Source organism: Lissotriton vulgaris, chromosome 12, assembly GCF_964263255.1.
Source record: "Lissotriton vulgaris chromosome 12, aLisVul1.2, whole genome shotgun sequence".
Lineage (NCBI taxonomy): Eukaryota > Metazoa > Chordata > Amphibia > Caudata > Salamandridae > Lissotriton > Lissotriton vulgaris.
Genome location: NC_141700.1, coordinates 78,448,751 through 78,460,229, shown reverse-complemented (window position 1 = coordinate 78,460,229; position 11,479 = coordinate 78,448,751). Strand labels below are relative to the sequence as shown.

The 11,479-nt window shown below is 40.5% G+C and overlaps 1 protein-coding gene across 7 annotated transcripts in view; it reads right to left on the bottom strand.

The window, feature by feature from the left end:
- Positions 1–736: 736 nt before the first annotated feature.
- The window catches only part of ACER1 (alkaline ceramidase 1), a 113,586-nt gene continuing 102,843 nt past the window's right edge, over positions 737–11,479 (bottom strand). For all 7 annotated transcript variants that reach the window (XM_086947220.1, XM_086947217.1, XM_086947219.1 and 4 more), the window contains 2 exons: positions 8,042–8,179; positions 737–5,963 (listed from right to left, as the gene is read on the bottom strand). In XM_086947220.1, the coding sequence (XP_086803346.1) occupies positions 5,786–5,963; positions 8,042–8,179 (316 nt within the window). In that variant the 3' untranslated portion in view covers positions 737–5,785. The remainder of the gene's footprint in view (positions 5,964–8,041; positions 8,180–11,479) is intronic.

Sequence of the window (11,479 nt, the reverse complement as noted above, 5' to 3'; positions counted from 1 at the left end):
CACTTATAAGGACTACAGCATATATTTGCCAAAAATCAATAAAACATCACAGGATAGCAAATGCCAGTGCAAAGAGAGCATGCACATGCATGCTCAACTGGAACAATGAAAAACAGGGACATTTCTGTGTTTACCTGGGACACTGTTTGAAAACGGGGACATTTGAGTCACTTGGAGAAAAGTGTCGGGACACGGGGACATTTCTCCAAAAACGGGGACCGTCCTGGGAAAACGGGGACGTCTGGTCACCCTAACATAGCGTTCCCATGCAACCATCCATGCCTACAAACAATTGCACACATACAAAGTGGGAAAAGTGTTTGAACTTGTCTAGGCATAGTATTTTGTACAGGAAGGATACCCTTCCTGTACAAAACCTATGCCCGACTCAGGCACGCACCTAAGCGCTCTGGCGCTAAGGTGTGTGCCTGAAATCAGCGCCACCGCTAGGGACAGGGGAGGAGAGAGACATGATTCTGTATATATGGCGCTCTCCTGCTCCCTCCCCGTCACGCAATGCAGTGCAGCATTTTTGGCTGCTGCATCGAAAATCTGGCCCATAGTGTCATAATATAACCTCAATTCTGAACTTGTACCCAATCAGAATGCATATTTTAGCGAATTATCCTCAATGTAGAAGGAGCCAATCACAGTGCTGCACGTCCCATCTGCCACTTTGTTAAACTGTTGAATTAAGTAAATATAAAAATCATAACTACACACACGCAAGCACAGATCCATTTACAACCTTTATTTATTGCAATTTTTAGAATACCATATAAACATGATGAACAAGTAGGTGAAGTTTCTTAGTGCAGGTGAAATACATGGTGGATGTGATGTACCAACCAAAGTCCGCTAGGCCTGGCATGCTGAGCAGAGTAAGAGGTTATGAAGATTTACACTTTATTTTGGTGTTTTGAAACCCAACAAAAGCAGTAGTTCGATGACGCAAGTGATGGACTGACAGCTCACCTGGCCCCAGCCCCTTTCACTCTACTTAGTCTCCTCAGTCACATGGCATGTAACCAACCAATAGGAGACAGCCACTTGTACTGCTATGATTGAGAGAAGACAAGAGTCATGCGCATTCAACACTGAAATAAACAAAAGGCTCAATTAACGCAGTGGGTCAGAAGTAGTCTTCAATTTACTCCCTCTTCAGCTCCGTCAGACCAGAGAAGCCTTCGTAAAAGAGGCACCACAGCACATTAGGCTACAAGCTTTAGGAAGGGCATATACCACTACTGTGGAGTCAGGAAAAACAAACCTCTTGATACCTATGAGTGAGTTCAGATGGGGGACCTGTAGTCTGTTAAACAACAAGAGCATCTTTCACTTACAAGAGAAAGTTGCCATCAGTCTTTTGTAACTGTAAGGTCTTTCAAAACGCAAAAACCAACATCCACTTTAGTCTTTTCCAATGGTTCCATTTGCTCTTTAGATAACAAATATTCTCATGAAGGAAAATCCTCTCAGACCACGTAATGACTACAGAACGTATTGTGTAAACAAGGCCAGATCTTTGGCAAGGCAGGACTGGCAGGTACAAAAGACACCATCAGGTGGCACAGCATTGCCATAACCCTAGGCCTAAATTACCAATTTACAAAAGGAAGTAAAGCTGTGCTCGTAAATCACTCATGTATTCCATTTCAGGGGCAGAAGCACAAACGTTGGAACCCAGATTATCTGTTTTTAATGTTTACTTTCCATCTAAAACCCATTCTACTTCAGCACATTTGAACAGAGAGCTTGGAGAAGTTTCTTTTTCTGACTAACAAAGTCCATATTTCTGAAGTTAAGAGGTTTGTTTACGTGTCCTCGGATTCTGCACCCAAGCCAGGTCTGGTTTGAAAAGGATACTCTTGTACACCTTCTAAAACAGCAAAATTTACATCCAGCGTTGGTAAATATTTGGAAATGCTCAAGGCGCGCATCTTCAAGATTTATGTCATGCAGCAACAGCGACTTACTGACTAAAACCGCTGTTCATACATAAGCCGTCACAAAAACAGAATGTTGTCTCAAACACGTTAAGACAAACCTCAATGCCCTCATATTGTTTCTAAATTTGTCGCTTGGTGATAAGACTCAAAATCACATTTTACAACCCTTTCGGGAGGGTCCCAGAGAATCAAAGGTTGTGGTGAGGTGAGTTGGTACCGTAACCGATGGAGTACATGCACGCGTCATGATGGAATCTGAAGGGCAGCCCACGCGTTTGCCCGCAAGAGCATAGTCAAGACTATCCCTAGTCTTGGAGCAGATGGGACACCTGGTTTCCTTTGAAAGACCTTTCCTTTTCTCTTCATCTGATTGCAAGTAATATACTTATAAGCAGTTTCTGTCCTTGATGAACATTTCACTGATAAAGGAAGCTCATGAACTACAGTTTCTCTATATTATTTATTCCATTAATACAAAGTTCACACATTCTGGGTAGTACAAGAGATGGCCAACCGCTGGCACAAGTAATCCTTTTAAGTACCAATCTGACAAGAAAAATGCACCTCTTGCAAGAACACTGTATCAAAAACAGTCTACAACCCAGCTTCTCGCGCATTCTGCTGCCTTTTAGACAGGTGTGGGCTATACAAGCAGCACATATGCCCATACATTAGGACAAAGTGGGTGTGGCGAGGTAGGCTCCATGAACCTGAGCCACAACTGCTGAGGTCAGCTTTTCAAAATGGTGCCCACTTAGCCCTGCGGCATTGCTAAGAGACAAGCACAAGGAAGCCAATGTGCAGGAGCAGCACTCGGGTTAAAAATAGCCATGGCAATGAGATAATGTTAGTTGTGTGAATAAAGTTGACAAGCCCTTTGCAAAAAGTTCATTTCTCTCACACAGAGGAAGAGATGGAGCTAGGGCAACCCAGGAGATGAAGAGTGGAAGTCAGTGGTACCATAGTGTTTTTGTACACTGCTCTACTTGGGAGAATGTCCCAGTAGTCCGGCAAGAAGGGCAGAAAACATACAAGAGATCATTTCCAAAGTAAGCAATTCATTTTGAGAAGAATTTGTACAATTTCTTATTTTCATTTTGTTAATTATTTACCAATATTCACTTACATTAAATCTCTGGGTTGTTTCCAATATTTTATACATCAGCTATGACATTAGCCAACTAAAAATACATAGAAATCATAAATATGAGTAGGACAAATGTAAATAAGAAAATCCTCTAAAGTTTGTGAAATCCTTTGTCTTCAAATGTGACATCCAAGCTTCAAAAGATGGTGCCCTTAATGTGCCACAAAGGACTCAGCAACTTGCAAATCCAATAAATGAATATTGCATTTATGTAAGCAATGTAAGACAAAAATCCAAGCAACTTCCTGTTTTGAATTCTTCATGCAGGTAAATAATTCACCATTCACCACATTTCCCCCCTCCAAGAGTCCAGTTGAAAACTCGCTTTAGATTTCCAATCCTTTGACATATTTACTACTTATTGACTTCTGTGGTGGGAAGGCACTGACTCCTCATTAAAGTTTACATCAATATTTAGTGCAATGGTTAAGTTGATATTATTATCGTAGAGCGACTCAGAAAGTGTTCAAAAGGTATGGCGACATCTGGTGTGTGTAAAAGACATGGATTACCTTTATATATCATGGTAAAGTATTTCAGAGAAATGAACATTTATTAGCAACATTGTTGATGTAGCTTCAGGAAGAATGTTTCTATGTATAGCATTTTATGGGAAGAAAAGCATTTAGAAAATACATATAAAAAATATGGAAATAGTCAACTTGATTCATGAAGACACTAGTGCATTTCAAACTATAAATGTAGCCACAAAGGACACACGTTCCAAATCTTTCAAAATAATCGAAATGTTTTCCAAACTGAAAGTTTCAAAAAGGAATGCTTGTCGAACTAAACGTTTCACATCATTCGCTTAAAACCTAGCAGCATATTCTGAAGAGAGGCCACTAAGGAGAATGGCTAGAATAAGAGGTCCTTACCTCTAAGTTAACAGTGGCTGAAATTGTATCCAAATCTCACAAAAAAAGCTATTTTACACTCTGGAGAAAAAGGGAGCAGTGGAGTCCAGAACGGATACTTTTCTTCTTCTAATAGGTATAGTTTAGCAGTACTTTGGTTATGGGTAAGAATTGTTAATTTTAATTGAAAAGCAGTGCCGGGAAGGAATATCAGATTCAACTCTTTGGTATGAGAGACAGATACGCTTTCGTTTGTAAGTCACACCCTCACAATCTACATACCTGGTATAAGTGGCCCTATCTAGCCCCAATCCTTCCTCCTGTGAATGATCTGTATGATTAGATCTCAGCTGACACTACCCAATAATATCATGTTCTCACCCTTCTAGGTTATTCTGTATATTTGTAGAAGGAAAAGTCAGGCTATGAGCTATACAAAGAAAATTGTACGTACACTCTTCATGTTGCTCCTGTTATCCACTATACTGAACTCATCGAATACTTTCTTCATGAAAGATCACACCTCCATTTAGACGAGGGTGTTTAAGGCACAGTTCTCCTTGGTCAGATTGTGTGCAATATACATTTAATGTAAACAATGTGTCTTGTAATATGCTGGGGAGTACATCTACAGCACAGAGATCATCTTCCATTCATCCATAGCTTATTTACTGGAATGCGATCACTCCTCTTCCACTATGCTCTGCCGATAAATATGCGCTTGCCTTGATCTTACCAAAGGAGCTGTGACATACAAGTGGGAGAGCAGTGTACATGTGACCACTTGGTAAATAGCAATGACCGGAAACCAGTGTCTCCGACCAAGAAAAAGCTGGGGAAATAGTCGCTTAATGGCAACTATATGAGCGACTTATCCAACCATGCCAAATCCACTGGTAGCCGATTGTTGTTTTCCTATAGGGCAGTTTAGCTCTGTCAGTTCTGATCTGGACAATGAGGCCACTAAATAGATTTTTCTCTGCAGGTCACAATGTAAATGTGACTACTTACAGAAAACATTCTAGACGATAAAAGCAGTCAAGCGTCAGCTGCTTAGAGACCGACAAACGAATCATCTTTTATATGTTATATGACCCTATACTGTAAACACATATTCTCTTCCTTTAGATTACACTTGGATCAATAGCCTAGCAAGCCCAGCCTGCTAACGCCTTCTGACGCAATATATTAGCTTGCCCTGTGGCTGGTTAACATTCTGGAACTGATTACTTTTGAATTGTTCTATACACAAACAATAGCTTTTAAAAAACAAATAGTTTCTATAATTCTCCTAATATAATGATCATCTTTATCATTGTCCTGTTTAATGACTGGATCATTGTGATAGGTAGTGGCGAGTCAAATAAACGTGGCAAGTGACTGTTTATATTACAAAAAGTAATGTGAATGTATATTTGAATGGCTTTTCAGTTTGCAGATTCATTTCTTAAATATAGGGGTTTTTCAGTGAGTTACACCTTTATGCTCGTGCTTCGCATGATTGTTGATTATCAGACACCCTTAATTACAGAAATTCAGTCCATTAAAGATGCCGCCTGATCACAAATTCTCGAATACACAATAAAACTTTCTTACTGAGGGTTATGTAAAAACACTGCATAGTTTAAGTTGATAAAAACCCTGAGATGTGGTTCCTGGGATTGGTCAGCATGGCATGTAGATCCTATCTGCTCTTGTAAATCCTCTGACTTGTATAAAACAGTGAGGAGCAGCAAGCAAGCCAATACCTTGCGTATGAATGTGGCCAGCACGCACTTACGAGTACAAAATCGAGCGTGACAAAAAAATTAATCTGTCCGGCATTGGCTGAGTTAACAAGACTTCTTGGGCTTTTTATTGGCCAGTACAGCCAGGTATGGTAGACCGAACTGCCACCGGTTGGAAGGCCAGTACTGGATCTCAGGCTGGCATTGTGGAATTTCGTAGACGGCATCAAAATAGGCAAACAAGGTGATGCTGTGAACAACGGTGATGCTGATCAGAACATGCCTGCAAAGGAAACACAAGGAAGCATGTTTTAGAGCACAGGGAACTAAAAAATTCCACTATAGTGGGTCTGTACTTCTTTAAAACAAGTTGAGCTGCATGCATCTGCTATTTTCAGCAGCATCAATATTTTTAGGTCGAGCCTGGGCAGTGCCTGAGCTGCGCTGCTCTGCGAGGCATGCTGTATTGAAGTATAGATTTGAAGCCCTGCTCAGTCGACCCCATATTTGTCATTGGCTTGTGTCATTGTCCTTCCTAAAGGCTGGCTTCTGATTTGTTAATGGGCTTGTTTGTCCCTCCTTAGTACCGCCTTCTCTCCATTTGTAACCTCCCATGAAGATTGGCCCTTTTACTTCGGTTGTTACAAGGTACTTCTTATTTAGTCTGTCAGCACTATTTTCTTTAATGAGTTTGACCCACTGCAGGCACAACATGCTTTCCTGCAACGCGAGCTTTCGCTTTCCAAGCAGCCCGGGACAATGGCGGCTGCTTTGTTGAAATGCAATAGGTCTCGAATTTACAAGAGTTTGAGCTATTCGCATTGTAGATGACAATGCCTTTTATTTATGTGTTAATGATCAAACCAGATAAGTAAAAGGCATTGTCATTTACAATGCCAATAGCTTAAACTTTCACAAATGCGACACCTACTGTATTGCAAATGCTTGTTTACAATGCCACAGAATATTAATGACTCACAGTTTAATCAATGCTTTGAAGTGCAGCGAAAATGTACACATTTATTCCATTAAATCTTATACATATTAATGAGTTCTTTTGTTAACTAAATCTACACAGGTTGTCAGCAACTATGCACAAAAAACGGTTCAGCCTAATAATAAGTTAATACCTGATAATGCCCAGATCATACCTCGCAAAGTGGAGTCCGTTTTATATTCCACTTCTGGCTCCAGATTTCATATAAGCTATTCTCATGACACCGTGTACATGATGGTGTGTGTTACTTTGTGGTGAAAGGCCTGAAGCTTCACTTCCATCACAGGAAATTCGGGAGCAAATCATGCACATATAACAAAAATCCACTATTTAAGGAAAGGGAGTGATGGAATGAAGGTATAATGTTCACATACAAGGCCCTCTCGCAGAGAAATTAGTCTATGTCCCAGTCACAGGTTTATGAATATCATTTACATACATATTCCCTTGTGGGATTCACCAAAATACCATAGTCAATGAATTAACACCATCAAAAATTGAATATTTTTTGTGCACACCAAAGCCTACACCAGTGCTTAATTTGAGCCTTTGGTTTCCAGTGCTCAGGACCGGCACTTAATAGTTGGCACTTATGTCAGTCTTCCACATGGTGGCGCTAGTTGTCTAATTTAGAGATAAGCACAACAAAAGTATACATTAAAAATGACCAATGCCTACCACTCAAGCCATTCTTATAGCTCTGGGGAGCTGAAATAGTCTGAAGTCACACTTGTAGGAGTGTAATGGTTTGTTGTTGGGTTGGTACTGTCTTTGGCAGCTCTTGCAGGAGCAATGGGTGGTGTCTGGTGCACTGGCCTCCTAATGAAGACCCTGGCATTAATATCTTTGAAAATTATGCACAGCCCTAAACCTATGTATAGCAAGAAAGTAGCTGGTTTATTGGCTGGTAACAAGCACCTGGATATATTTTTACACATGTTAAATCCATTTCCTGCATCCCTGAATATATGAGAGCATTTGGGAATTATTCGTACATAATGTGAACACCAATATGCAGCTTTTCTTGTATGTTAGATACATATATTGAGAGTGAAATCCTATTGGAAATGTCTAGGAACACCTACAAACTTATGAGCTTGTGTGTATTTGCAAGGGGTGTGTCAGTTTCATCAGCTTTACTTGCGCTAAGTTTGAAAAGCTTTTTAAAAATGTCACTAATGTGGTAAACATCAGGAAGTCTGCTAAGTTGAGAATAAAAACTGGGATAAAGCCCTGTGTCTTACCAGACTGCTTATTATGTAGGACTTGAAAATTGTTCAACTTTTTTGATTTCTATTTTGCAGTTTTACAGAAATCGATGGAACGATGAGGATTAGAGAGTCTTCGAAGTTCTACCAACTTACCAGAAGCTGTGAAGGTAGCAAAAATTGATCCGTCGCCAGAATCCACAAAGGAAGCGATCACTAAGCCAACACGAGATGGCCAACACCCACCAGCACACAGACATGGCAGCCAGTCGGTGCATCTTTGGAATAGTGCATCTAAAAAACAAAAAAGAAGGTAAGACTACTGAAGAACAGATCGAGTTGCTGGGCATAACTGGAGTTTTGGGTTCAAGACGTGTATTTTGAACATCAGAGTACATGGCTGTTTTTTGGTGACTCTAGTAAGCCTTGTTTTCACACCCACTCCTCTCCCAAAGGAACCTAATCTCCATGAACTGACAGCAGGCCATATCTCAGCGATGACCTATCACTGTTACAAGCCCTTCATCGGCTACACATCATCCCTGAGCCTAATTACACAAATCTAGATCTTCAGGGGGAAGATTACAAAACAAAAGTTTTAATTACATAATTAATGAAGCATGATCATACTAAATAGCATGACACCATGATAAGTGACTGGACGCCACTATAAGAACTCTTTGAATGGGGTGGTATGGGGAGGAGATATATTTTCTATTCAATGCCCCTCAAGTTTGAGAGAAAACAGTGGAAGGTTTTGAATGTTAAAAGCAATTCTAAAACAGGCTGGTGTTTCTGCATGTAAAGGGACTGTATGTGTGGCACAATGACCTGTTCATCAAGGCATAGCATGGAAATTCACTAACTGCATAGATTCATTCTTGATTCAGCCCGAGGAAGGTATATTCCTACCCTTTTGCCATGTTAAGTTAATTTCAAAATCATCAAGACAATGTTCACATGCCTAAAAATGCCTCCATGTAGAAGGAGAGTAAAGAATAAGTCCTATAATTTACCAATGCTTGTTATCACAGGCATTCACATATGCGATTTTCATGCATTGCATGCGCAAACAGGGTGTTCACAACATAGCCTACCCCTTTGCTTTGCCACTGCTTGGGAAAAACTTCTAGAAATTGAATTTTTTTATCGAATGCACAGGAGATAAAAAAAAAAAACACTGACTGTGATACAAATTTGTGAAATCTCCAATGGGGTCAATCCAGTATCCCTAAGAACCTGGGCAGTTAATCAATATTATAACAATTGGTTCCTTCGGGTGTACCACATTTCTTTTTACTTACTCATACTTGTATGTAGTATATAAGGTAAAGATCAGTACATGCCTATCTAGAACCAGAAAGATAACCAGATCTTCGGAGCATGTGGAGTCTGCCACCTATTATTGGCCATTTAAAATGTGGCTCTTGCAAGGCCTGTGATCTTTGTCAAGAAGGGAACAAATTCACACACGCAGGTAGAACATACAAACTCCATGACTTCAGCAATTGCAACAGCTCTCACCTGATCTACGCAATAATGTGTCCATGCACTAAAATATATGTAGGACAGACGACCCAAAAAATAAAGACACGTATCTTACAACGCATGAGTAGAGTAAAATGTAAAACACAGGGGGCACCGTTGGTGGAGCATTTCCATACTCAGAAACATACTCCTCAAGATATAAAATGGTGGGTCCTAGAAAAAATACATATTAACCCAAGGGGAGGTTCAATTTCACATGCATTAAAATATAAGGAGTGCCGCTGGATACATTCATTAGACTCAGTGAGAAATGGATTTAATGAGACTGAGGAAACCAATAGACAAATGGGACAACTATGATAAATATTACTGTTAATGTCTCCAGATATTGGCACTCAGACTGTAACTCAATATGTATGTGGGAGAATAATGACAGACGCCTGTTTTCAGAGGGCTAGATGATAACGTATTTATGGTTATAAAATCAGATACAACAGTGATATGTTTATATGCACTTATTTATATATTTCTTGTAGAGCGCAGGAATTCGATCTCCAAGGAGATATCTCCGCGCTGTGTTGTTCCGAAGATAAGTAGGGACAGAAAGTTTGTATGACATATCTAAGATTGCTGGGTAGGAAACAAGTAAGTCTTCAGGTATTTTCTGAAAGTAACAAGATTGGAATTTTGTCTTAGGAAAGGGGGTAATGAATTCCATAAAGTAGGACCTCTAGATGCCAGGGCCCGGCCTCCTTGTCTTTCTCTTTTGATCCTTATAAATCATGTTGGATGGCTCTCATTGCATTTGTAATATAGGATATGTAAAATATGTACATATTGTAAAGTAGAATTGTTTTTACTAGCACAACATTGTTTTTATTGTCTAAACAACGCACACCCTGCCACCATATGTCCTATGCCGAATTATTCTTAACTTGCCATATTCATTGGAAACTCGGCAGATCAAAGAGCCATGTGACCATGCAGCTCTAGCCTAGGGTTGCCTTGGTTACCGTAATCGGGATATTGACATTAACCCGAGGAGAACATTTTTCTTGCTGAAGAATATCCGTTAGACTGAACAATTAGCGATTGAGTAGCGGCTATTACGATAAGCTTTTAAATTCATCATAAGAAGCTAAGTGCAGGTTAGTGTTTTGAACCCACCAGACCGAATAAACTTTCCAATCACTATGGCAACCACGTAGTTCATGGTTACATCACAACCCAGCGTCATGACGTAGTTTTGAATCACCCCGCGCTCGGCGAGTCTGTTTACATATAGCGGCTGACGTTCAGCAGCGAATTGCCACCGGTGCACTAAACGGAGTTGGGACCACGCTGGGTAGGAAGAGGCTTCTCCTCCAGTGTTCGGCATCGTGTTTCAAAATACTTCCCGAGTGAAGGTAAGCCCGGTCCCTGCATAGGCGCCCGCACAAAGTAATTCATACTTCGAACTCCGACCATGGTTGTCACTGAGATTTTATCTCCCTCTTTATTTCGGTTGTAGTGGGACTTTGACCAAATAAATCTCTGGTTCTGCAATTCGTAATCTGAACCACGACTGGGTACAAGATTAACTCCAATACCCAGGTGAGTTGAATTACCTGTGCACTGTGTGTCCTACGCTCAGTGTATATTCAATAATTAATATCACTAAATACATACTCTTCATTTTTTCAGTTAGGATAAAAGTGGGCATAGTACATTAACAAGGATAACCGTCGGGGGAGCACTCCACGCACCGCCGATAGGTAAGGAAGATAGGAAGTGAGCTAAATAACATTGTCCTAACTCCACCTATAGAATTAAGGTACTAATTAGGTCCTTTTCTATCTGAACAGACGCACACAGTTCAAGCTGTTCAAGCCCCACCTCGAACCCGGTTGGGTTCACATGAAGGTGATTGCAGCTATGGCTTGCATAGGCATTAGAACTCCGATGCCTCTCAGAATACCCCTACTAAAAAACACCTCCTTTTTTAAAATCACTTAGGCTGTTCCACCCCCCAGTCCTGATGAAGACCCGTGTTTGACGCCTCACGTGCGCTTGTAGAGGGTCGAAACGTCGACGAATAGTTGGATCTGTCTTATCAATATCCTGTAC